The sequence below is a fragment of the Gallinula chloropus genome (assembly GCF_964237585.1).
Source record: "Gallinula chloropus genome assembly, chromosome: 8".
In the NCBI taxonomy this organism is placed as follows: Eukaryota; Metazoa; Chordata; class Aves; order Gruiformes; family Rallidae; genus Gallinula; species Gallinula chloropus.
This window is the reverse complement of record NC_140093.1, coordinates 16,931,444-16,958,347: the sequence shown is the minus strand read 5'-3', so window position 1 is coordinate 16,958,347 and position 26,904 is coordinate 16,931,444. Positions and strand designations below refer to the sequence as shown.

The following is a 26,904-nucleotide window of genomic DNA, read 5'->3' as shown; positions in this document are numbered from 1 at the left end:
GAGTTTCCAGCAAATGCTCATACAATCTGATTAACATGGTTCACATACAAAGGGCGCTGGCCTGGGGACTACCACGTCTCATTAATGGAAATGAATTTTTCATGCCATGGCTGCGATGTCTGTCTGTTAAAACTTCCGCTTCTTTTTCCATTTCCGTGGTTTGATTTTATTATTTGATTTTTCTTATTTTTAGGCAGGGCTGTCTGTATGGATTTTAACAGTGGGGTTATATTACAGGTTTGAGGTTTTTGATTTTTTGCATACTGGTGTTATTTTTACTAGGGAACAGATGTATAGGCGGCAGGAAAAAAAGGGGGATGTGGAGAAATGGCAGGCATTTGTGCTCATATTGGACCCTTTAGCTCTGATTGAATGCTTGATGAGTTCAGTGTAAGGATGAGGCGACTCGATCTGGTGTTGGCAGGAGGCCTGCTCTGAGAGGGAGGTTGGAGCAGGTGACCCCAGTGGTCCCTGCCAGCCAATGCTTCTGCAGTTCTGAAAATTATTGACTTTTCAGTATAACTTTCTAGAATTAAGAGAATTAGTGTAATTAAAGTATCATCCTATCGTTTTAAGAAGTCCTAACCCATTCTACATGAATACTGCTCTGGTTTATAGATGACAGCAGGGAAAATTGGGTTTAGTCTTCTCTCAGAACTGCTGCTTGGAGTGTTTTTGGATTAATGTTGCTTTTTAAAGGAAATTGGAGAGGAAGTAATAGTACATATTAGCCAGTATGCAGAGCATGCTCCATGACTGGTCATCCACAGCTGCTGTTCTGTGTCATTTGCTACTGAAGGGCTTTTGTGTCAGCAGATTGTCATTTTCTGATTAATACTACTTCGTTGCAAAGTTCCCAAACAGCACTAGCTGTCTTGTACAAGAATGTGTACCTGAACGTGAGCATCAGCATCCTGCAAGATCATCAACATACATTTCGTTGATGGTATAAAGCTGAATTAGCACAAACCATCAGTCCTTCTGTTCATGCACAATTCCTGATTTAAATGGGAAGTGCTGAAATACCTCTAAGCATCAGTTATATAGTTTATAGCTTGCTTTAACTCCATATACCAAGCTATATGTTTCTTGAGTATGTCCTCTTTGTTCTTGTAGTAATGCACACTTTGCTTATCTTCAATTGGTAACGTCTCTAAATCAAAAAGTACTACAGCATAAACAGTTTAAGCTGCAATAGATATGCACAAACCCTGGCCTAGCCTAAAAGAATGAGGCCATTTATTAAAAGATTTTCCTCTGAAGCAGCCGATCTGTTTATTTTAGATTGTGAAGTATGTATCATGCTCCTCTCTAAGGCTGCTCTGTTCATGGGCAAGAAGTATTATGTTAACTACTTCAGAAATTATTGCTCCAACTTCATTAGTGCAGACTAACACTATCAATAAGAAGTTCAGAGTTCAGCTTAATAGCAGTCTCCAATAAATTCTGCATCTGTAAAAGTTTAATTGTCAACTGGTAGGAGTCAAAAAGCAACTATAACAAGCTGAGATAGGCTGCCTCAAATCTTAGTTGTCTTTAGGATAGGCTTCTCTAGTTTACTTAATGTTAACACCGTCGTCTTTATACAGCTCAGCAGGGCTGAGACGTTTCCATAAATGATGATGGGGAGTCCATCAGAGAGGATGGAACTAAAACTACAGGCTAAAAGCTGTGCCCCTTTTCTCATGGCTGCAGTCACAGTTGGGTAGGACTTGGCTGAAAACAGCATCAGTTATATTGCTTTTTGTGACTTAATTCCAGAAGGACTAACATCAAAGTGTAAAGCTCCTGGAAAGTTGCAGAAACCAGATAGATAGAGCTGTATGTAAAGGTTTACTTCATCGAAGATCTTAAACATGCTTTCAGAGTGAGTGATGCTCAACTAAAGAAACAAAACCATTTTTAATTTAAGATGCTTCCACACTGAACTCAGTGCTGGCTGATATGGAAAGGCTGTGTCAAGAGTGGTAGAACTGCCAAACAGATAGGAAAGTGCAGGAAGCAGCAGAGGGAAAGGGATGCTTCCTTTCATTTTTATCCCCAGAAATCCACTGAGGATTTCTCTGTTGACCTGAACTAATGCACCTTGGATTCTCTTTTAAAGAGAAATCATAAACTCATTTCAGCGTGTAGACATTGGCGAGTTCAGGATGCTGAATGTCACACCATGTTGCCTATGTGTGAAATAACATGTTGTGATGAATTCGTGGGAATTGTATACCATGCAAAATTACACCGCCGGGCAAAATCAAGTGACCAAATTCTGACATTTCTCAAACTTGACAGCTTATTTCAGTTGAGATTTAGAAACAAAAGGTCAAAGGACACCAAACATATTACTACTCAACTCTTCGCCTATAGCTATAGCAACACTAAATCTATTATTATATCTTGTGCCAAATTAAGGATTCCTGGTTTAGGTCCTAGAAACAGTAGTAAGGGCTTGAAGGCTTCGTGACCATAATATGTGGGAACAACCTTGCCTTGTGTATATTGTAAGTAGAATCATGACCGATAACGTGTGAAGAGCTCGATTGCCTTCTGACAGGAGTCTGGAGAGTCTGTGTGCCTTGGCGTGTGGACACGGGTTTATAAATGCGCTTTCATAAACATGTTCCCATCTTGGGTTGCCGTAGTGGTTGCCATGGCAACATCACTCTGTGTACTTGAGCTTTAACATTCCAGAGTTCACCCAGAAAATAAATTTGGTGTGATTATGTGTAGTAAACTTGCTTGTTTTCTGAATTCTTTGGATGCAGATTGTTCAAAAAAGCAGAAAATTCTGTCACTGCCTTATTATGTTTTCTGCTATAAACCATGCACAGAATGATTAAAGCTGTCATCTATCAAAATATAGTAAAATTCCAATAAAGCTAAATTTTAAATGTTGCCATCTTCAACTCCATAATATATTATTTTTAAGGGTTCCGTGTCATTGTTGAAATTGATAAAGCTCAATAAAACACCACTGAGCAAGAAATGAAAAAAAAAAAAAAGAAGCTTCTATAAATGGTGTTCTGAAATAAGGATTTGATTTTTAATACGTGCTGACCTATTTTTCTACAGCAAGTTAGAAGACCACAGCATGGTGACAACAGAAACATATTACTTGTGTGTATCAATATTTTAGTTAAGCCATTTAAAATCTGGTTTTAAACAAAGACTTATTCTTGACGTGAGACATTAGGGTTTCTTGCCATGCATATCTCCAATTTCTATGTGAAATCTTAATATTAGGAAGATTTCTCTTCTGTAACCAGACAATTTGGCTCTGGAATCAGCAGTTTAGGGTTTTAATTAGTATAACAATAATTTATTTTTTTCCCTCTGCTAATGGAAAATATAAATGTTTTCATTGCTAGATTTTCACTGTGATAGTTAAAAACCAAGAATGAAGTCTGTGGCCATGATGAGGCTAAATTCCTAGTTTTTAGCTTATCCGTAAAAATGACTTTTTTCTGTTGTTTTTTGTTGGGGTATTTTTTAACAGACCTATGCTGAAATGACATTGTATTTTCTAATGTTGGTTTACACCTGTGTAGTGTACCATTAGCAGAGTTTCTTAGAGAGTGGTAGCTTGCAAGTGTACAGTTTCTGATTTTTTTTGTTAACATTATTTAAAATCGCTGTTTAAATTACTTTTTTAGAGTAGTTTAAATATGACTGTAATTAATGAAAAAAAGGATGGTGGGGGAATCAAAGTGAAATATTCCTGAACCAAAGGCTGGCAATGTAAAACTTTCCAAAGCAGAAATGAGTCATATAAAATTAACTTTGTTAAGAACTGCTAGGGCTTGTTATTGCAGCTATCGCTGTCAGCATTTTCAAGTTAAACACCGTTTACAATAATTTTATTTCACATCATTTCAACTAGAAGCTTAAATGCAAATGACCCAATAATAGTTTTTGTCTTGGTAAAGCTTTGTGGTTTATTTCTTTCAGAGGCAATTATAACGGCTGGGGAAATGTAATGCAAAATATATTATTGATGAAACCTTGAATTTGGGAAAAAATATATACACAGGCAAACTAAGTATTAGCTGAGCATACGGGCAGCTGTTCTGGGGAGCAATTGGAAAAGGGAAAGATGAAGGTGTTTAAAGAACAATTTTGGGTGGGTTGATTGCCCTGCAAGAGGAGGTGGTACCTGCCAACCATCCCAAATGCCATTGGGCATGAGGGGCAGAGGAGTTCACCCAGGAGGCAGTGCCGCTGGAGTTCAAACCAAGAGGACTGGCTGAAACACGTGGCTACAAATTCTTCGTTTGCAGGAAGCTTTTTTTTTTTTTGCAACTGTGTCCCTTCTGAATATATCTTGTTTGTTGCCATTGTGTAATGTCTCCAAGTCTTTGAAAGCCCGAACAGGGATAAGAACTCCAGCATTTTATTTTCCTTTTTTGGTGTCAGGTGGGATTCCTCACCCCACCAGCTGTTGTGATTTCCTGGGGAAGCCCAGGAAGAGGTGCTGGAGTGGGATGGCAGCTCCAGCAGCAGGAAAGGGGGCTTTGGGACAGGGGTGAGGAAGGTTGGGGTTGCTGTGGGGATGGACATGGACAGGAGCTCTGGGAGAGGTGTGGGAAGGTAAAGGGCGTGGACATGATTGGGGCAGGAGAGGTTAGATGGTGGGACCATGACCTAATGCAAACAGAGGCATAGGGTATAATTTCTTCCCAATAAACCTTATTTAAGGTATGTAAATGCACATAGGCAGCACGTTCTTCCTGGTGCTGAGAGTCTTGTTTCTATATCTATCTACATTTTTGCTTTTAGAGATGCTTCAATCCCATCCAATGCCCTTCCCAAGGAGACCTGCAGGATCTGAGTGTAGAGGCCAAAGGAAAGATGGGTGTTTAATTCATGGAATGAGGGGTGAGCATGTGTTTGGGGCCTCTTCCTCCTTGTTTGAGGCTGTCATTCTGTTGTTTGCACACAAGTGTAGCAGAGTGAGCAGTTAGAAAACTGAGCTGTTACCCATCTGAGCTGGAGGGAAAAGCTCTTCTGAAAATGGGAGCAAAGCGAAGGCAGCAGCACAGCATGTCCCACAAGAAATGTATGGACTCTGAACAGGGCCGTTTATACAGATCTCATTACACTGCAGTGTTAATAAACCCCCTAGGTAGGCTATGCATATATCACAGATGCTGCTAGCTACTATAAGGTCAGTAAATATGTCTGAATTTTGGGCAAATAGGTATTTGCAAGCTAAATATGTCCTGGAATGGAAAAGTTCTATGTTAGTGATACATGCATAGCATATTAGAAATAAGCTGAGTCTACCTCATGGGTATGTGGCAGTTGTGTTGTGTGAGCAGGAGCTTCCTAGCAATTCTTCTTTCTTTGAGCCCCAGGACTTCAAAGTTTCTGAAAAGGCAGCAGGCAAATACATACAAGTGTATCTATGCACACCTGGATGGCCCAGGATGTTATATCTCAAGCAGCTGATAGATTTGATCAGTGCTTTGATAGGCAAGTAAGCTTTTGCTTCTGAGTGGACAAGTGTGTTACTGGTCCTGTTCTTGTCATGTAGCCAGCCTTTGTGTTAAAGTTAATAGCATCGTGGTCCATGTGGCTGTCCGTGATATAACAACATCGGTGAGAGATTCTGAAGAAGTTACATATTCTGTGTCACCACAAATGCCAAAAAATACTAATTAGCGTTATATGGAGAGACAACTTGGAGTTGGTGATTATCTGTATTCTTATAGATCTTCTATCTCAAGTCTGGTATTTGTTGTGTCTTCTGCTGTGACATTGCATGTTTTTGTAGATTGTGTTCATCTTGAGTCAGCTAATGAAACGTGAACAACTGATAAGTTTTGTCATTTGGTTTTATATGGTGGTTGTGCAGAGTGACAAGGAACTTAATTGTCCTACTGTAACTGAACTGCTTCCAAGCCCATATACCAAACATGAGGGAAGGCTGAAATTATTACTGCAGAAAATTAAAGAAGTGATGATGGAAACATCACATTATTTTTTGAATTACGGTGTAGTGTAATGTTGCTGTTGACAAGGGCATCGTAATCTCTTCTGCAAACAACTTTTGTCATGGATTTATAACTGAAGAAATTTGCCTAAGCCTGAAACTTGGCATCATCTCATTTAACCAAGTACTAAATTGTTGTCACATGCACTGTAAAGACTTGTATGCACCATGAGTGGTGATTTCCCTGATAAGCACTGCTACTTGCCCTTTAAACATGTCATATTACATCTGCTTTGGGGGGTTGCCTGGATGCAAAAAGATTACAAGGATTTAAGTAAAAGTAGTCTGTTCAGAGAATACCAAGAAGAAACTCAAAGCCAAGAACCTTTTAAAATGAGATTAGCCAACAACCCTGGATTTGTGGGTTTGCTACTATACAAAGAAATCACAATGCCTTGCTTGAGTACATTTCCCGGGTAAAGCTTGCCTTTTCAGTCACTGAAATGACACTAAATGGCTCAAGAAAGCATTGGGTATGGGCAACCCCTTAACACTTGCCACTCTTCCCAATGTAAATGAGAGCTTGCTAATTGTCTCGGCTATTTATGAGCTAGGTTTAACATCTCCTGGTCACAAAGAATCTGCTGTAACATATTCATAATGGTCTCTCCTTGTTGGTTTCATAAAATTCTCGTATGAGCTGACCTTTCTGTTGCAGAGGTATTAGGGAGTGCGGTGATAGAGATGAAGTGTCTTTCATGTAGTCCCTATTACATAGTTTTGAAAGACCTCATTGATAAGGGATCCAAGTAGGAAAGCTATCACAAAAAAAAAGTTTCTGGTTGTTTTATAACAAGACACACCTACAGAGCAGGTTGTAAATGTGTTACGATCAAAGAAAAGGTAGGTTTGAAATGGGCATATTGAGGCTAAAATGATTTGATAAAGCTAACTCTCCTGATTTCTAGTGTATGTTTAATTGAAAGGATCTTTAGCACTAATTTGATACCTCTTAATAAGCATTCTCCCTAGAAATAAGTTGATGTATAGAAACACAAATCAACTGTGTTGGTCATTAGTTTGGCTCTGGTGAGTATTCCAAAGTTTATGATCCCCTTTGCTGTCCCTGTAGAATGGCTTTAAAGCTCACTCAGTGCACATTCAGACTTCTGGCATTTTACAGTTGCTCTTTTATCTTTATAATAAAACATTTATTTAACAACAATTAAATGTTGAAACAGCTTGCTGACAGATGGGATGGATTTTCTATCTCCTGAAGTTTTCAAAAGTGTCTTTCAAAAGTATGTTCATTTTACAGTCTGTGTTATAGAGAAGACTGAACTAGAGCATCACAGTGGTTTTTTCTTCATAGTTTATCCATACTTTTATTGTCTGTTCTTTTGTTATTCTCTATTTTCTTGATCCATCGCACGTATTTACTTAACCAGCAAAACACCAGATAGAACTTTTGGTAGCACGAATTACATGGTGCAAATACCTTGAGAGTAAGGAGATTCATTTCTAATTCCCCCATTGGCATATTTAAATATACTGCAGGCCCTAATCTCAGATACTTTGTGATAAATTGTGCTGCGTCCTTATATTCACATAATGAATTTAGCAAAGTTAGGAGAAAAAGTGAAGATGCTAACTGGAGTGACTCTTGCATTCTTTACATGCTTTAACTAAAGTACATGTGTTGCTAAGAAGATCCCATACACTGAAGGCTGGTCTCAAATATAAACCTGAATTGCATATTGGTTTCTATTTTAGTTAATTTATGATTTGCTATTTGGTTTGGAACTAGTTTTTTGGGGTGAGATGTGTGGTTTTGTTTCTGGAGTGAGGTAACTGGTTCTGGTGCTTTGTATGAAAATTGACTTGCTGAGATACTGAGCTGTGGAATGTGATTACTACTCATCTGCATTAACAACCATTTAAAGACATTTCACTGGAATTTTTATTACGTACTTATGTGTAGATTTAAATAACCTTTATTAATACACTCCATTGAACAATAACATACACTTTTAAACTGCCATAAATGCAGAGAAAACTTAACTACTGTGGATATGCAGTGGTCACCATTTATAAGCGCAGCACGATTAATATATACCAATGCAGCTGTATCTAAAAAACTGCCTTAATCCCTGTTCTGTGGGTAATATTGTAGTAATCTGCTACAGATTTATTTATTTGGCTAAAGCAGTTTAATGACTCTAGTATTCTAGAGTCCAAATTATCTGTTTATGGAGTACAGTAATGATTTGGTTTCCTTTTAAAAGACAAAACACTTGCCTTTAATTTCTAATAGAAAGCAGCATGAAATGGATTTGAAAAGACGAGGTGGTTGGGCAGTTGTTATTATCCAGTCATGACCTCTGTCACTGATGGCTTGTAAATTAATCCTTCCACCAACAAAACAGGAGGAGACAGAGTGAGAGGGCAGATATGTAGTTTGAAAATTGGTTAGCTCAGTTTTCCAAAGAACGTTACTAAATCACTTGATGTCCTATTGGTGCTTCGTAAGGAGCTCAGTGCACCAGGGAACAGTCCTGGGACAGATGTTATTTAATATCTTCCTTAACAATCTGGATGAGGGGACAGCGGGCTCCCTTGAGAAATCTTGGGGTGATGCACAGCTGTCAGCAAAGCTGACCTGCTGGATTTTAGAGCTACAGTTCAGAGGGACCTTCACAAATTTGAGGGTTGGCTAACAAAGCCGAGTTGCAGTGACTTTGGACATGTTAAGCCATTTGTTGATTCAGCTGGAATTTAGAGATTAATATTAGTTAATGTTATTTAAATAAAGAAATAAGGCAGCTTTTCACACTTACTCAAGATGCTTTAGTTCAAGTCACTCTAAACTCTTGATGTTTCCACTGCACATAGAAAAATTTGGACTGCAGGTGGATTGTTGATTTGCAAAGTGTATACAATAGCTGCACTTGAACTTCAAATATGGGCTCTCTTGACTGTTCCTAGGCTGCCTGACAGTTATAGGTGAGGGATATTTATATGGCTGCACAAGGAAATAGGGTCTGTAAATTGGTATTGTATAGAGCAAGATAGTCTTTCAGTGGACAATGGGCTGCTTCAGTATATCAGGGCTTTTGAACCGTTTGTGCTCTTCAGAGAGCTTCAAAAAGCTAAATTCTACTTTGCTATTAGAGTAGGTTCATCTATTATGTGGCCTCAATAATGTTATCTGGAGGTAAGCCTTAGAGAAAAGAAATGCCTTAAAATGTAAAAATGGAAGCATAATGTAGTGTTGTAGGTGTCAGTCCTATATCCATCTTTGTGAGATTTAATATCTTTATCTTCGTTTTATACTGATGAGTGAGCCTGGTGTTTGAAAAGTCCTAAAGTACAAATGCTTATGCGATGGAATAGCGATTGTCAAAGTACGCAGGAAAAGAGCGCTCTGTTGTTGCAGTCTCTATTTATTGAATTATTGATTTATTGAAAATTGACTTTGAATGTTTGTACTGGAGGTCAGAGACCCCTTCAGAGGGCTCCTACTCCCATAGAAATATCTAGAATTGCCACAGATATGCTTTGCTTTTAAAGGAATTATTTTGATATAAATACTTATCTGGCAGTGTTTTTAATTCATTAAAAAGGGAAAAATAAGTGGAGCAAAACAGCTGGGACAATTTCTAAGTAAATTCATCAGTCATTCAAGAACTATGCATTTAAAATACCTATAAATAATAGAATGCTCCATCTAAATGAAGCTTTTCATTGATGTGGAAGTACAGTGTCACCCTGAAATTTCTTTTTTAACTTAGCATTTCCCTGTGTTTAGAATCAAATCAGTCAAGTTATATTGTTTTCCACTTTTTCAACTTTATTTTAACAGCATTATTCTGTATGGTGATTGAAATGGATGTAATACACACAGTTGTTAAGCTTTAAAATTACTTTTAGGTAATAAATAAGTGTTTTGGAAACTGTGTCTTCACTCAATCTTTTAATATTCTCTTGTGGACTGAAAAAATAATAGGAGAACTTTACTATTTTGCTATTGGCACTTGTAAATCCCCCTTATTCATCTTACAATATATTATGTTCCTTTATATACCTCCCTTCCCCTCTGAAGATGTTTGTGGGACTGCTGCTCCTACAAAAGGAGGCAGCAATGGAAATGGGGAGAGTTTTTGCTTTTTACTATGCATGTTTAGTTCTCCCAGTTTACAAAGAATAAATAAGTTGGTGTCTCTACATAAGGAAATGAACATTTAGGTTTATTGGAGTTTTTAAAATTTTGTTTTAATAGATAGAAAGATGGCTTATCACAAAGTGAATGCAGACCAGAGAGCACAGGGCCACTCTCCGTACCTGGACAACGATGAGCTGCAAGCCACAGCACTGGAACTGGAATGGGATATGGAAAAAGAGCTGGAGGAGCCTGGCTTCGACCATTTCCGACTGGATGGTGCAGTCCAGCATCACTTGGGAAACTTGCAGAGCCCTGACCTTGATCTCGAGCCCATTCAGCCCTCATCTTCCCCGAAGGGAAGATTCCAGCGGCTTCAGGAAGACCCTGACTACATCTCACACTACACGAGACCAGCACCAAAGAGCAATCGCTGCAGTTTTTGTCAGATACTGAAAGTATTTTGCACTGCTTTGATTTTATTTATTTTTGGAATTTTGGTAGGATACTATGCACGCAAGAAATGCCCTTCTTCCCCAACGTCTCAAGAACCAAATAACCTTCATATCTACCATGAAATTCTCAAGGAAATCAAAGCTGAAAATATTCAACGGATTTACAGGTATGAACCTTGACATGTTTTCCTCTCACTGCAGTCAGATGCCAGTGTTAACGCTTCTAGTGATTTGTTTTACAAGGAACCTTATTTAAAAACATTGACCTTTTTTGTGTGTGTTCAGTTTTCTTGTGTTGCTTGGGAAACTTTCGGATACACGCATGAAACTAGTGTATTTTTTAACAACATGGGTTTGTATTGGTCATTATAGTTTTTGCCTTGACCAAATTCTAATGCTAAATATATTCATATGAGCTTTTAGTGTAGCAGAATTGAAAAACATCGCTAATGCCAAGTGGATAGAAATAGGAACGATAGACCAGCTGTCTTAGATCCAGTAGACTGTCAAATAACATTGTCAAAAAGCAAGATTGTAGATGGTGCTTTGAAATATTTGGTGCTTTAAGAAATCCACATCCAATCTCTGGCAAATAAGTGAATCCTGACTTTTATTCTTCACTTTATATGGTGAAGTAAATCTTCAGTCTGCTCAGGTTTAGGAGGGGAAAATCTAACTGGAAAACGGTGATTTTTTTTTTCGCCTTTAGTACCTGTTTTATGTATATAAAATGTTATATATATGGGCTTGATTTTAACTTTTTTCCATGTGGAATATTTTCAGTCCTTTTAAAAGTTTATGTAACACATTCATATCGGATTATAATCGCTTTTCTGTAGCAGCGAATGTGGAAGAAACTAGGTTTTCCTGCCAACTTTTGAAAGTTATTTCTATATGAGGGGGGAAGTGTGCTTATTTCTGCCTTCTGGAATTGTAAGTTCCTTTTTCATGATAAAGGAATCACCTTGCAGAGTTCTTGATGAGTCCTGGTACAGAAGCAGCAAAACTTACATACCTGAGGTTAGAAAGGATTGTTGTCATGGACACCCAGAAAGTTGTTCTTGAGTAAATCAGAAATACATTTAAAGTAATCACAGAAGTCTTCTAACATAATTTGTGGGGTTTTTATGTTTGCTAAACGAAGTCTAAAATCCTGAAGCTCTTAGTACCATGTTTGGAGCTAACACTGTTACTAAATTCAAGGAAAAAAAACAGGAACGGAGGATTTCATGACAGCTTCCATGGGCAGGAGTGGCTCAACTTTATACAAATCTAATTATTTTCATAATGGAAAAGGGTATAGGTAATGAAAAGTGTTGATTCTCAATGGAAAAAAAAAAAGCGTCTTTTTGTCTTCTCAGAGTAAATTGAACAGAATTTTGTCATTAGGTTTAGTCATGGACAAAGTATTGAAATAAGATAAACCATACTGATTGGGGATTGCACACAAATTACAGCAAATGGCAGAGAACTCTGTCAATCTCATGAAAATACTCCAATTCTTTGCGTTTGAGGACTGGGAACCACTTGCCATTTCATTATTTCAATAGATGGCTTGAAAACACCCCTTTTCAAACTCTTCAGCACTTGGCAAACTCTTTCAGCTAGATATTAGGATTTTAGTGATAATCTGGACTTTAAGTAAAATTAATTATATGAAAACTTTGAGATTTAAAAAACATAATTCATAGAAATTGGTAATTTTTTCTACATAATTGCATATTTTCAACAAATTAAATTTGTTGAAACATTGTTACCTGTTGACTCTCTCTATAAATATATAATCAACACTTTTAGTATACCATATTGCCCAGATTTTGCTTAACCCAGCATTTTGATCTGAGACAGCTTTTATCCCATGCTGTGTAAACTTGTTTCCCCTCAACATCTGTTTGGCAAGAGTCAGAGCTACTGCAGTGAAACCTATGTCTGTGTAGCCCCACAAATATAGAACACGCAACATATGTTGCTTGGGAAAAATAAAAGCCCAAACCTGACAAAATCAATATATGTTATTGTAAGACTTCTTTCAATATAATAAACTTTGAGGTACTGCGAATAAGTAGCAGCTGCTTAGCCTGCAATTTCTAAATGTTACTGAAAATGACATGTAATTTTCTTAGCTTACTAGTTAGATCAGATTCAATAAAGGTAAGGGATTTTGCTAACAGTCCTGATAAAGGACTTAGGAGAACAATGTATAAAAGAGACAGCAGTGCCAATCACATTGCCCAAGCAGCCATCACCCTGATGTGCTTGGAGTTCTGGAGCAGGAACTTCCTAGCAGGATGAAATCACCTTCAGATTTGGTATGAAATGTGAAAGCTTTGAGGATTGGGATCATCTGGGTTTCTGAAGAGGTTCTGGAAGTGCACTGGGGCACTTGTGTTGATATCACTTGGATTTGGACTGGATTCTGAGAGAGCGGAATGAAGGCTTAGTGTTAGGAGTGGAGGATCATGTATGATAACAGCAGTTTCTGCACCCAGTTTGCTGGATAGGGATGTACAGGCATTCCTGTCCAGCTTCATTGGAGGCCTTTAGTGAGAGTTTGTGTGCTGCTCTTGGTCCGGTACCAGCCATCGGCAGCAGCCTGGGCTGTATTAAGCATTTTTCCCAGCAGAGTAAGAAAAGTCACTGTGTTGGCTCTCATTCCTTCAACTTTACACCCTGCTTCCTGTGAAATTTCAGTGCTACAGAAATTCAGTGCAGTTTAGCACAGTTGTAATTACTGACCTTGGCCAAATTGCCTAATTAATGATGCAGCCTAAGTAAAGATTATCTCTGTAAGCCTTTTTGAACACCTCCCTTCACGTCCTGTAAGGAAGTGCTCACATTGTTGATGATAAAAAGTAGAAATCAGTTTACTTCTCATGTTTCAGAGCTTTCAAGAGGACTTGTGGGAGATACCTGAACAGGGGCAAGGAGTCACCACAAAAAAAGAAGACTACCTTACCCTGTACATTGCATTTTACATGCTAACAAATACTGTTAATGGTATTCAATTCAAATCTAACATTTTTGGAGTGTGAACGCTAAATTTGCTGAGATAAATATTTATAAGGGAAACAACCTGCTCCACATATGGGCAGAGTCAGAACTGGTAAAAACAGACACAAGTTCTGCAAATGTCACTGAGCTGATAGGAATCCAGTAGCACTATATCTGCTTGTGCCGAGGATATGGCTTCTCTTCAGTTTTCTTTTGGAAGATATATGAAAAGGTTTTAGTTCAAGTCTGGTGTAACTTAGCTCCCAGAAGCCTTCAGGGTGAATATGAAAAGGGCATAAATCCCCTGTCCAAAACAGACCAGGAAGGAGTGGAGGTACAGAATACCTCGGGCACTGTTCAAAATTATATCCATAACCAGCAGAATTTACTAGGGCAGCACAGAGGTGGATAAAGCTGGTAAAATTTATAGGCTGAAAGTAGGCTATCTCCTGGGACAGCTAGGTTGAGACTTCATGGCCAGATTGAGTTCTCAGAGCCCTTTTAGAGTGAGCATGTCAAGAGGGCATGGCTGGAGAGTTGTCGTCTGTGCTTTGAGTCCACGGCCTTGCTCCCCGTGGAATGTGTCTGTGACTCTGAAATATAATCGTTAGAATAGGAAAAGTACTGTTTTCAAAAGTGATGAATGTGTTTAGATGTGGAAGTCTCTAAAGTTGATAATAAATGTTTAACGTCCTAAAACAGCAGACTTTCAAAAATACAGAAACACCCAACAATTTTGCTAAGAAGGTTGTTGAATTCTCAAAAGTAAATGAGCCAAATTTCCAATGAAAACTGACATTTCTAAGCAACTTCTTGAAATCGGATTCAGATTTCTAATAGCATCTCAGTGCTTTTGAGCTTTCAGCTTTTTTGGGTTTTTTTCCATTCCGTGTGTAAAATGGGGTCTGCTAAAGAATATCTTCAGTTGTGTACCTGCCAGATGCAGGTTAGCTGTCTGGTGGGTCATTACCACATAATTTCGTTATTCAGCAGATTTGTGTTTATAGTGAATGGACTGACTTCCTTACCCCCTGATTCAGTGTGCAATTGGTGCTGTGTAGTGTGCCTTCTGCCTCCTGGGTGATTTTTTTTTCTTGCCTTTTCTTCAGGAAAAGACAAGGGGAAAAATATCTGAGACACCCCAGTCTGGAGACAGACATTGTCGCTGACCTCAAGGTTAATGTCATTAACTGCCAAGATTTTGATCATCGTATAGGTTGCTAATATTTTATAGTAAACATCTCAGTTTTGTGCAAACTGAACTTTGAGTGTTTCCAGTTCAGGTTTGTGGTGAATATTATTAACAAAATCTAGGAGGACAAGGTAATGGAAGCACAAACAGTAGCAAAAATAGAGTATTTTCAAAGCTCTTTTATATAGCAGTCACTTCTAATACCCAATTTGGCAGCTTTTTCTTGAAGAAAATGTGTTCTGTTGCATGTCTGAAAATGCAGAGCATTTCAGTAGTGGAAATATGACCATTATTTCATGTGAAATTATTTCATTTTTTTCCAAAGCTACATAAAAAATGAAACAATACTAATTTGTTTGGACAATGGGGGACTATCATATATGTTTTATAGGAAGTTGTAATTTTGGGTTGACTTCTGTGAATTAAACTGATAAAGATTGATGTTGACTAGTAAGTGTAAAGACAAATGGCCACTTGTGCTGATGTCAATGATAATTCTAGCAATGCTGGATTTATCAGAACAGATAATTCTCTCAAACACTGTTTTTTAAATTCTGAGAGCCTTATACCATGTAATTCCTTTCAAGAACCATATGTCTTGGTTACTATCAGATTCGCAGTCGTCTTGGATACATTTTTTTTGTGATTAAGACTGGGGAGCCACAGACAGAAGTGTCTTTACTTTGCTCTTCATCCAGAGTACAGAGCAGCTCCTATATTTCAACTCTGCTCTTCATCCTGTATATTCTCACTCAAATTCTCTTTCTTCGCTATCGTTTTTTTCCTCACCTCGAGCAATAGGGAGGTTTAAATCCCTTCGTAATACATCTAGTTGTAACTAACTGTCCTTTGGAGGCATATCTGTTCCTTCTTCCAGCTGGTAATATCACCTGCAGAATCTCACAAATCCATCTCTGGCAAGAATTGGTTTGTCACTGGTGCCTGGTGCCATCCATAACTTAAGCTTAATTCTTTAAAGGGCTTTGGGAGATCAGACAGCAACTGCTGTCTTGTGTAGTCATGGCCAAAGAAACAAAAGTCCCTGTGCAATGAGAAATGGAGTTTGCTTGTGTGTTCTGAAAGTGAAGTGAGAAACTTCCATACCCAAGTGTTGGTTGTTTCTGATCGGTTATAATCAGTATTGTTAAAACCCTGGAGCTTCATGCCTTTTTTTGTGGTAAAACCTGTGAAATTCAGACCTAGCAAGCAGAGAGAGCCTAGAACTTCTCAGAAGACTTCAGTGCTGGAGATTTGGGTTGAAATAAATTTACAGGCTGCTGCTTGGCAAAATTGATTTTGCTGTCCCAGGAGTGAGAACTCATGGCAGGAGCAGAGCCTTGTGTTCTAAAGGAAGGGTAGGAGGAGAGAAAGGAGGGCTCTGGTGACTGCTTCCCTTAGGAAAGGACTGCTTTGTCCTACTCCTGTTAACAGCTACTGCTAATTAATCGCTACATACTGACATTACATGGTAGCAGTCTGCTGGCCTAGACCACAGCTCACTTCTGATCTGAGCAGTTGTCTGTGTTCCTTGTACACAAGCAAATTCTGGTTTTATTATGCCAGCTGTTGAAAAATGTATTACAAAAAGCAAATCTCAGTGGGAACTCATCTTATTCCCTCCTGTATATCAGTCTCGGATATTTATTGTATTGCCATAAAAAATGCAAGTCAGAGTCTGAAGTCCTGCCTACTGCATCTTTAGAAATGGATGTTGGCACGTCCCTGGGTAACTGGGAGCTAAGCGAGCTCTCTGGATTTATTTCATTCCCACACTCCGTGTAATCGCTTGGGGTTCTCTTTATTCACATGATAATTTAGAATGTGTATTTATAAGTACAAAGCCCCTTTTGAAAGGAGATAAGAGTAATGTCAAACAAGTGAAAGTTCCCACTTATCGTCCTGCTCCCTCTCCAGCAAAGAATGGCTCTGAGAACACGGGGAGGTGTCTCTTGTATAAGGAAGATGCTCCGTGTGAGCTGAGAGGTATCTGTGGAACAGGGACTTGATAAATTTGGGCTCTAGATACCCACTGATGTCAAATATCATTCCCCCCCAAAAAAAACCCCCACAAACCCTTATATCTGTACTTCAGAGGTGTTGATATGAGGGCTTCTCTGTTTTATATTTATCTTTGATTTCATTAAATTTGCCTCTCTCTTAACTTCCCAGACATAACTCTCTCATTTGTTTCTCTGTAGATGAAAGGAGGAGACATTATGTTGATGTGGTGCTTGACACTGGGGTGGAAGCTTATTCCTGATAGGGTCAGGAACTTAGAGTTACTCTTCCTCTTGAAGTCTTAGCTTATTGTTTCCTTAACTTTTTTAACATTATAACGACATGTTTGAAGTCCACAATGTGGTTCACTGAGGATGATTTTTTTTATCTCTAGGGTGTTTTTTGGTTTTTTTAATGGTACTCATAGAAATATGTTTATTTTCAGATGTTTGCTTTGGGAAATCATTTACAGTAAAGTCTAATTTTCGTATTATGACTACATCTTTGCAAATGAAGCTACCTTAAAATATTTTTAAGCAATACACCAGTTATATAGTAATAAATTAGACCAAATAAGCTGTATATTCATATTGGTATAATAAGTAATGAGTGCCTTGATAAATTTCCTTATTTGTCACAGCTCACATGAATGCTTCGGTCCTACTGCTCCTTTCTCAAAAAGAACACACAGGTTTTTGCTAGGGAAAATTGAAAGAAAATCACAATTGGCCCAGCTTGCCAGTTCAGAAACTCTTTAAACAACAGAAAAACATTTTATTTTGCCTTTGAGAGATAAGAAATAAGAGAGCTTGCCAAACCTTGGAGACCTTTTTTCAAAAGAAGAGAAGCAGGATTTGTGTACTGTGTGTCATGTCCTGGGGTGGACATCATGTGCCATCAAAGTGAAAACTGAGAACGAAACTTTTGATTATTCTGTGTGTCATTCAAGGATGTGTATTTTGTGGAATAACAAAATGCCCAGGTATGCTAATTGGAGATTTTGGAAGATTTCTTTTTCTTAATTACTGTTTGGTTTAGTTTTTCATGTGTGGGGGGGCAGGGGGGCATTGTACGTTTGGGTTTTTGGTGCAGTGTCTGTTTCAATGCAACATTCAAAAGCTCAGGGTAGAAATTTGAGAGGGGAAGATGGGGACAGCTCAGATGACTGAGAAGGTTACACAGGGTGCAAGGTTGCAAACCTGTTCTGTAATAGGTGGAACAGGACCTGACACTTGAACTTGGCCCATTGAAGTGCTTTCCTGCACATCACCTGTGTGCTTGTACAGTGCCTCGCATGTCCTAAGGAAAAGGAAGACTAGCTTTTGGTAGGCTATACAATGGAAATGAAATTTGCTCAGATTACTCTTGGGTTTGGATGGCATAATCTCAATTCTTTTAAAATTAAAGAGTACTTTGTTGAAATTTCATCAAATTTGTCATAGATGTGTGCTTAGGGTTTACAGGAAGAACCAGTTTCCAGGGCCATTAGTTCTCTACCTCTATACCACGACTGCTGAAAAGCGTGGGGCATTTTAGATCCAATTAGAACAGCAGTTCTGGAGTACTGATTTTTCTAACACACTATGCAATGAGCTATGCCAGCATGGGTGAGGGAGAAATCTGGTTTTTAAAGGTCTAGCATACCTTGTTCTTGCCTGTTGGGAGTAACAAAAGGATCAGGCATGGTCTGATGACACCCTAAATGTTCCTTTCCACCGGGATGTCCCTGGGATGACTTGCTTTCCCCTGTGGCTGTTTGTAAAGCTTCGGTTTTCAGGGGATTGTTTCTATTTCAGTATGATAAATGGTAAAACATCTATGGATTTTAACAAGCCATAGCTTTTAAAAAACTTTGGTGAGTAGTAGACCCTGTAACTTGACTTTACGTGGAAAAGAAAAATACTTGACTACACATTTCTGAGCGATTCTGACACTAGTACTGGCTAAAAGGCAGTATTTAGAGACAAAATACTTATTTAAGTTCCCATCCATCAGTTTTATGGATGTAACCAAGCCATATTTCTTCTAAAAGAAAGAATCTGAAGGGGGGAATAAAAGCACACGTGGCCTGTTGAGATGACAAACCAGTTTTCATTTTGGGCCAGTTGCTTCCAGTGGGGGAGATACCAGAGAAGACCGAAATCAAAGTTGTCCTTCAATGCCCAGTCCTTGCAACTCAATGTAAAGAGAATCAGCAGTTTTGGCTAGTGGTCCCAGGGACATACTTATAAAGAAACTGAGAAACCTAGGTCCCAGAACAAACCCCCTTACCAATTTAATTAGCTGTACTAGATACGCCGGCTATCTACTAATTGCCTGAAGAACTGTAAGAGTTTGCTCCTGCTGAGTTAACTGTATTGGCTCTCAACTTCTCAGCAATACAGCGTGCTTAGAGGAAGGCTGTTTTCTCCAAGGAGATGGTGGCATAGGGCATTGCAAAGAATTCTCCTGTAAAATTTCTTAAGCACCGAACGCTCGCAAATTCCTGTTTAGGATGCATCTCTCATCAGCAGAGTGTAAAACTGAAGTCTATTGGTACTCTTGAGATACGGCGTTTGAGTGGAGTGCTGCAATTCCATGGTATGCACTGCAACAATTAGCAGTTAGTTTCCTGCCTGTACACATAAATCAGTTTAACAAAGCCTCGAGGGGAAAGAGTTTTCTCAGCCCTCTTTGGTGGAGCTTTGACATCCAGTTCCCTACAGTCAGCACCTATGACAGCTATTTACTAGAAGCCTGCTAATAAGTCAGGCTCGTAGTACTGAGAGCAGCGGGACAGGAATTTGTTGTGCAGTGTAAGGTTACTGCTCATGCAGCGTTCCTGACTGAAGGCTACTAAGGAGCATATCTCAGAATCGATCAGAGATAATGAAATTGCTATTGTCTGAATAATAATCAATTTTAATAATAGTCTTATACAGTAGTCTTGCATTAAGGGGCTTCTATTCTCAGGACGATTCCCTTTGAAAGCTGATGAGTTACTGAAGTGTGCTAGCTGCCACACTGAAACATATGAAATACATTGAAAAGTTGCGGCTTTTCATAGTAATATTGGAACTTGTACAACATTAGACTTTTGGAAATTAAGCAAGCTGTTTGATTTGTTGAATTTCTAGAGTACTTTTCTGGACAAGAAGTTAAATAGTGCAGGAGGAATGTATGTATGTCTTAGTAATGGGTAGTGTTTAAAACTGGAGGGGTCTCATCCTTCATGTGAGGTGATGTTTCCCTTGGCCATGTGTAATTGGCACAAATTTACATACATATGATTTCTTGATGAACTTGCTCCTATCCAAATTAAAATACTGACTCATACTCCACTTACCATATGAGTATTTTTTCAAGGCTGCAAATGTTCAAATATTTTGGTTAATTGAAATTTTTCTATCAATTTTTTTTCTTTAGTAAAATTTAAATACTGAAAAGTGAAGTGTTACTACCAGAACAAAAATATTTAAACGGTGAAGAAGTAAAATTGTTTGGAAATCTTGCTTCTTGGAAACGTAAGGATTTTTAGTTATCGCTTTTGAAAATTGATTAATTAGCAGCACGAAGAAAATATATTCATCTTTTCAGGTGGTGTGATACTTTTTCTTTTCTGTATTTTCACAGGGACATTCTTGTACCATGCTATTGGAACCATAAAAACTCAATATATCTAATAGTCTTTAGATCTATTAGTGAGCAGATGACATTTGAGGGTTGTGTTCACTTGAACTTTTTTAATGGGTGCTCAAACTTCATTAGGCAGCAGGCTAATTAAATGGGTTGTGTGAGGCTTCAGGGAAAAGGTCAGTATTGCTGTGGATGTTAGGACCCCATCAAAGGCTCTCTTCTTTTGGCAAGTTCTCGAAAGCTCTTCAGAGAGCGGTCTGTATGAACTGTATTTTTTCTGAGGTCTGGGTTTAGAGGAAGGAAATAACTTGGGTTGTCTGTCGTCTTGAAGTTAGGATATGCCTGGAGACTGGTGTAGTAATGTTCCTGTGCAATATGGAACTGACCACGTCACCGAAGTTCTGAAGTTTGTTACCTTGACTCAGCTATCCAAGACTCATGTTATGCTCTGTGTTCAAGTGACGAACTGGAGGCTGCAGGTGCCCAAAAATTATGTAAAACATGAAGAGGGCGGACAGTGGGAAGAAGCTTTGATAGTTAAAAATTGCTGAGGAGTCCATAAACATGTTAGGATGCTTTTGATGGAAAATGTTTTCTTTGCTCCAATCATAGTTGCTGTGATTTAACAGAGTTCAGACATTTACAGTTGCAATGGTGGCTAAGGCAGGAACGTGTTCCCAGTGGTTCTGGAATCTGTTCCCTGTTGAAGGCTACATGTGCCAACACGGATGAGTGCAGCTTGAGGCCGTTTCATTATTTAAATAGCTGGCTGAGTGCTATTTGCGAGCAAAAGGTGGTAGTTCTGGGAAGTTGCTTGTTTCACAGCCATTTGTTTAGTAATAGTTATTGAATGCTTTTATTTTTAATAAATGCCAACCTAGGTGATAGGCCCTGCGATGTGCATTATTAAATAAATAGACAAGCTTAGAAAAAAAGCCATACGGTCATGAATAAAGTTTCTATTCCCTGTCAACTATTTAGGGAACAAAGCAAGGGACTGAATTATTCATTATATGCTCAGTGCAAGGCAAATGGAACCTGCCACTGTGTTGCTGGCAGTGCAAACAGTGACTTAAAAAATACAAATGGTTCTCTTCTGTGTTATCGTGCTTGTTTTTCTTTGCTAATATTTCTTGAAACTGTTTAAGAAAATTAAACCCTGTGGAAAAAAAAGAGTTAAGTCTGCATAGTTCTTCAGAATCTCAGCACAGATCCTGTGGGGAATTTCGTTTCTAAATTATTCAGCCTATGCACTAAAAAGATATATAAGACGTGTTTTGGAAGTTAATGCAGGTATTCCTTTTGTACCAGTGGAAAACACTATGGGGCTTTTGTTGGTTTTCTTTTTAATAAGTTTTGTACAGTTTCCTATACATGGGGCTTTGTGCATATGTGAACACAGATCTAATTTTGCGCTGTAGCGGTAGATCTGTCATTTACACTAGGCCTCTCAAAACTGTCATATGTTCTTGTGCTTGGTGCCAAGAGAAGAGCTCTGTAGAGAAGGACCTGGGGTGTCCTGGTTGATGACAGGTTGGCCGTGAGCCAGTGGTATGCCCTGGTGGCTAAGAGAGCCAATGGGATCCTGGGGTGCATCAGGAGGAGTGTGGACAGCAGGTCAAGGGAGGTGATCCTCCCCCTTGACTCTGCCCTGGTCAGGCCCCACCTGGAGTATTGTGTCCATTTCTGGGCTCCCTGGGATAAAAAAGACAGGGACCTCCTTGAGAGAGTCCAGAGGAGGCTATGGAGAGGATTAAGGGCCTGGAGCATCTCCCCTGTGAGGAAAGGCTGAGTGAGCTGTGACTGTTCGGCCTAGAGAAAAGAAGACTAAGAGGGGACCTTATTAATGTTTATAAATATCTTAAGTATAGGATGCAGGGGGCAATGGCCAGCCCCTTTTCAGTGCTCTGTGCAGACACAACAAGGGGTAATGGCTGCAAGTTGGAGCAAAGGAATTTCTGCACTAATGTGTGTAAGAACTTTTTCACAGTGAGGGTGACAGAGCACTGGGACAGGCTGCCCAGGGAGGTGGTGGAGTCTCCATATCTGGAGATATTCAAGACCCATCTGGACGCCTATCTGTGCAGTATGTGCTAGGGAGCTGCTTTGCCAGGGGGGTTGGATCCAATGATCTCTGGAGGTCCCTTCCAACCCCTATGATTCTGTGATTATTTGTTTAGCATCTGAGATCTAAATATAAGTTGGGGAGCTCATCTCACTCATACAGAAATAAGTATTAAGTAAAATTAAAGTATTTAGTTGATGGCAGTGCAGAAATACTTCCACATGAAAATAGATACCTGGGCTGCTTAGTCTGTGGGAAAAATACGAGAACCAATGCCTGAGAGATCAAGCATTTAATTAAAAACGAAAGTATACAGCACTGTTAAGGTGACAAATGGAATAAATTTCATTATGACTTTATGTTGTTGGCTGTTCTTTAACCAAACACTTGTCGTAGTGTTCAACACAAGGTAAAATATATCTGTGACATAGAAGGTGGGATTTAGTGTGCCTTTCTAATGTTTTTTTCAATCTGTGTTTCATCAGTTTTTTTCAAAGATTTTACTGAAGCATACTGAGATCAGTCAGATTTGTTACTTGTACAGGAAAGTTCTCAGAGTGCAAGTTCGAAAACCAGTAGTAGTTTGGATGTGAAATGAGTTCCTCAGAAGGTAGCCCTGTTCGTTATTTTTCCTAATCTCAGTGCAAGGACAATGTGAATAGTTTTCTGGTTTTCAGACACAAACTTAGAACAGGCAACCCCTTTTTTAATTCTTCAAAGGAATAGGAATATTTTTGAAATAGGATTCTTTTTTAAAAGATAACAAGAAAGCTTAGTCTGAATCTTTTAACTACTTTAAAAAATGATAATTGGCATCTATGAATTGAGGGTTGGCATATAGCCTGCGTGTTGTGGTATGCACTGAGTACCTAGAGCAGAAAACGACAGCTGGAGGAACATAAGAAGTGATGTCTGTGTTCTGCAGAACTTGTCAAAACTCTTTTCGATGAACGACAGTGTTAATGCAGTATATACCCAGTCTCGTTGCATCATGGGTGAGGTAAGCTAACAAGTGAAAAAAAAAGCCAAAAAACTTACAAGCAGATTAAAAATGTTGCACTCCAGTTGGTTGTTCTAGTGGCAGCATGGCCCTACTCTGTCAACTGTCCCACTGCCCTCAGGTTTCTGGCTGAGAAGAAAACAGTTCTTCAGGCACACCTGAAAGGCTTAAGCCTGCACTGATGGTCTCTGCCTCATGTCAGCTGTGATCATATGAGATTGGATTCTTCAATTCTTCATCTAAACACCACCAATGATAATTTCAATTTATAGAGGAAGCAAGCATTAAATGTTTACGCTTTAAGAGTTACTGCTTTTTGCCCTTTATTATTGGGCTGTTTCAGGCTGGGGTGCCTGAGGAGGTTTGATGTTGTTTTTGGATTAATAAACTGAACTGAAGCAGAATATTTGGGCTCTGGTGCCCACAGGAGCCGGGTGCTGTCGCAGGGCTGCGAGGCGGTGCGTGGAGCTGTTTATAGCACCGTGAGGCAGTTGGGCATTATCTGGGATTTGCAGCTTTTTGCTGGCAAAACTTTTTTTTTTTTTCTAAAACATACTATGTTAAAACAGGAATCATTTGGTATTATTTTAGAAATACAAAGCTAAATACATTAAATCCTACTTTAGTCTTACGGATTTGGAAATTGGTTTTACATGCTTTCGTCACATCCTGGCTGGATTAATCTAACTCTCCTTTTACAGTTTTGCCAGTGTTGCCGCTGCAGGAATTGTGTACAGGCTGCAATGGCAGCAATGATCAGTGGCTCCCCGAGGAAGAACAAGGCTCACAGAGGTCTATGGCTCTTTTCCCTCTCTCTCATTTTCTCCTAACTTAGTATGTCTTGAAGTTAAAAAGGTCTTGCTGTTTGGGAAACAGTTAATTGGATCAGGATGAGTCATGCCCAGGATTAAAAGCTGGCAGTGGGATTGGAACCCTTCCCTGTAGTTAACATAATTAAGACTGAAGGTAAAGATCACATTATCCCTTACCAAATTAGGGCCTCAGCTAAGTGAGAAACTCTTGAGGGACATTCCTACATAGTGCTGTTCCTGCCTTGCTGAGGGGCTGCAGGAGCCCACAGGAGGAAGCCTTTGCTGCCTTGAGTGTCAGGCTCTCCTTTGGGGGCTGGCTGGGCCCTCTCCTCTGGGCGGGGAGGTGTGTTGGCCACTGCTAGGGAGCCAGCGGTGCTGTGGCCCCTTCTCAGAATCCTGAGGATAAAACACAGACAAGATATGGAGCATGGTGGTGTCTCAAAAATGCATGACAAGATGGCCTTGTGAGGTACTGCTAAATGCATTGTGACTGGCCTAGGCTGTATGCCTGTGCTGCTGCTTTGGCAGCAGGTCAGATCTCTGGAGCAGAACTCAAAAGTTCAATTTGCGGTGGGCTCCTCCTTGACATCTTCAATACTGGTTGTTTCCCATGTTACTTTTCAGGAAATCCCTTTTTCCTTGCACAGCATCCCAGCTGAGCTTGGCAGGCTGTTGCTGGTGAAGGGCGTGATGCCACTGGGGTCTTCTGACCTCTGAGGGACTTCATCTGAGCCATCTTCCCGCATAAGTGGTTGGTTTCTGGTCCTGTTGGCCATCATCTTGGCTAAGAGCAGCTGCCAATTCTGCAGTACCTTGTAGCATAGGATGATAAATTGCTTTACGTGCCAGCTCAGAAATTATGTTATCCTCCAAAGAAATCACAGTTTATGTTCGAAATGTGGTTACCGAATAATCCAGTCTACCCAGAAAGAATTAACTTTAAGATTAGGTTATATACTGGATCTTTCAGTGCATAAAGACATTTTAACACCTTTTATTTACTGTATGTTAAACACCGGTTGCTGGCTGCATTATATTTTGTGACTCTTAAGTTCAGCAGAGAAAGAAAACAGATTTATCTAAAGATGAGTCTTAAGTATTTGTTATCTGCTGTTTTGCCACTCATGAAGAGTGACTTTGGGATGAGAATGGTGATATTCCAACAGCAATTTGAGATATATTACCCCAAAGGAAAAGCTCTTACATTTTTAGAATGAGGGAAAAGATATTTTATGCAGATTTGGATGGTAATAATTGTCAAATGGCTTTCTGTATTCGTATGCAAGTAAGTTCCTAGTTTCTTATGCCAGGCTATGATACAGCATGTAAATAGTGCCTCATAAAACCAGCAAAAACATAACTTGAAAGAGAAAGTGTTACCTTAGCAAGAGTGACAGGGCAGCTATTCCAGAAGCAACAAAAGCACATCATAGAACTGTCTGTTTGTAAGCCTTTAAATAGATGACTTGATAGTAATGGAAAATTAGTCATCTTTTCTAGATTCACCTCCAGCTACAAGATGCATATTTATGTGTTTTTGTATTGCCAACAACGTATTAGCTTCTCTTTCAATTGTGAATGCTATTAAAGTTTGCCAGAAAAGCTCTTATTTTTCTTTGCCCCCACTGATGTTTCAAGTCATGGAAACATTAGAACATATTTAAGATTTGTTCGTTATTGTTATAGCTGAGAGGGAGATAATCGATCTCTGTTAGCATAATTTTCAGACAGTATTTAATCTGCCCTGGGAATATTTGAGAATGCACAGCAAAATCAAATGATTTTTACTTACAGGATTATTTGAATGCTAACTTTGACAGGGGCCATACTCTGTTAGGTAGGGAAAATTAAAGTGAATGTTTGCTTACAGGTAATTATATGGCTCTGATTGTATGTAATGGAGGAAAGCTCTGTGGAGACATCCTTATTTGATCTTGACAAAGTTTTCAGCAGTTTTTCCCTGATTATCAGAAGAATTTCAGACCTACTGGCAATACTGTATCTTATTAGTCCTAAACACATGGAAACGCTGAAGTCCAGCTTCACAAAATAATTAACTTTGTAGTTGAAAGCTTGAATTGTCAGAGGAGGCGTAATTATTTAGGGAAAATGATTGGATGGAGACAAGAAAGGCTCCTTGATGGCATTTCACTTGCATCTCTTTAAGAATGTGTATTCTAGGATAAAGTTTTCATTTAATCAGATTATTTCTTAAAGGACAAATCAAGTAAAGCTAATTAAAGAACTAAACAAAAGACAGGCTTGAGTTGTTACATGAGCATTACTATGCATTGGGAATCAGAAAAGTGTGAGTTCATACTGTTTGGACTCTTCTTTAAAGAAGTAATCAAATATTTTACTTTAAATTCCTCTTTCCTTGAATATCATGTCGAATTTTGATCATCTTCTTGTATCATCAGATATGGGCAGAAAGGAGTAGTTGAATAAATATGGATTTGGCCATGGCTGTTTTTTAGATAACTATGGCATAGAGAACAAGAACTTCAAAAACATAATAAAGATGGAGTATGAATAAAATGAATTATAAGTATGATTTTAAGCAATATACCAAAGATCATGAAAATGGAGATGTGGTTCTGGAAAGTAGAAAGCCGCATGGTCAACTAAGGTGAATGATAGTCTTTTTAAATGCTCCTCAAATGTTTTCCCTTGGTTTTGTCACTGAAAGGT

General features: G+C 38.9%; 1 protein-coding gene across 1 annotated transcript in view; it reads left to right on the top strand.

The window, feature by feature from the left end:
* Window positions 1–26,904, top strand: part of NAALADL2 (N-acetylated alpha-linked acidic dipeptidase like 2) — a gene marked incomplete at both ends in the record, with an annotated part of 350,941 nt that overhangs the window by 80,560 nt on the left and 243,477 nt on the right. Inside the window, one exon of the mRNA XM_084267228.1 lies at window positions 10,206–10,707. Within this exon, the coding sequence (XP_084123354.1) occupies window positions 10,206–10,707 (502 nt within the window). The remainder of the gene's footprint in view (window positions 1–10,205; window positions 10,708–26,904) is intronic.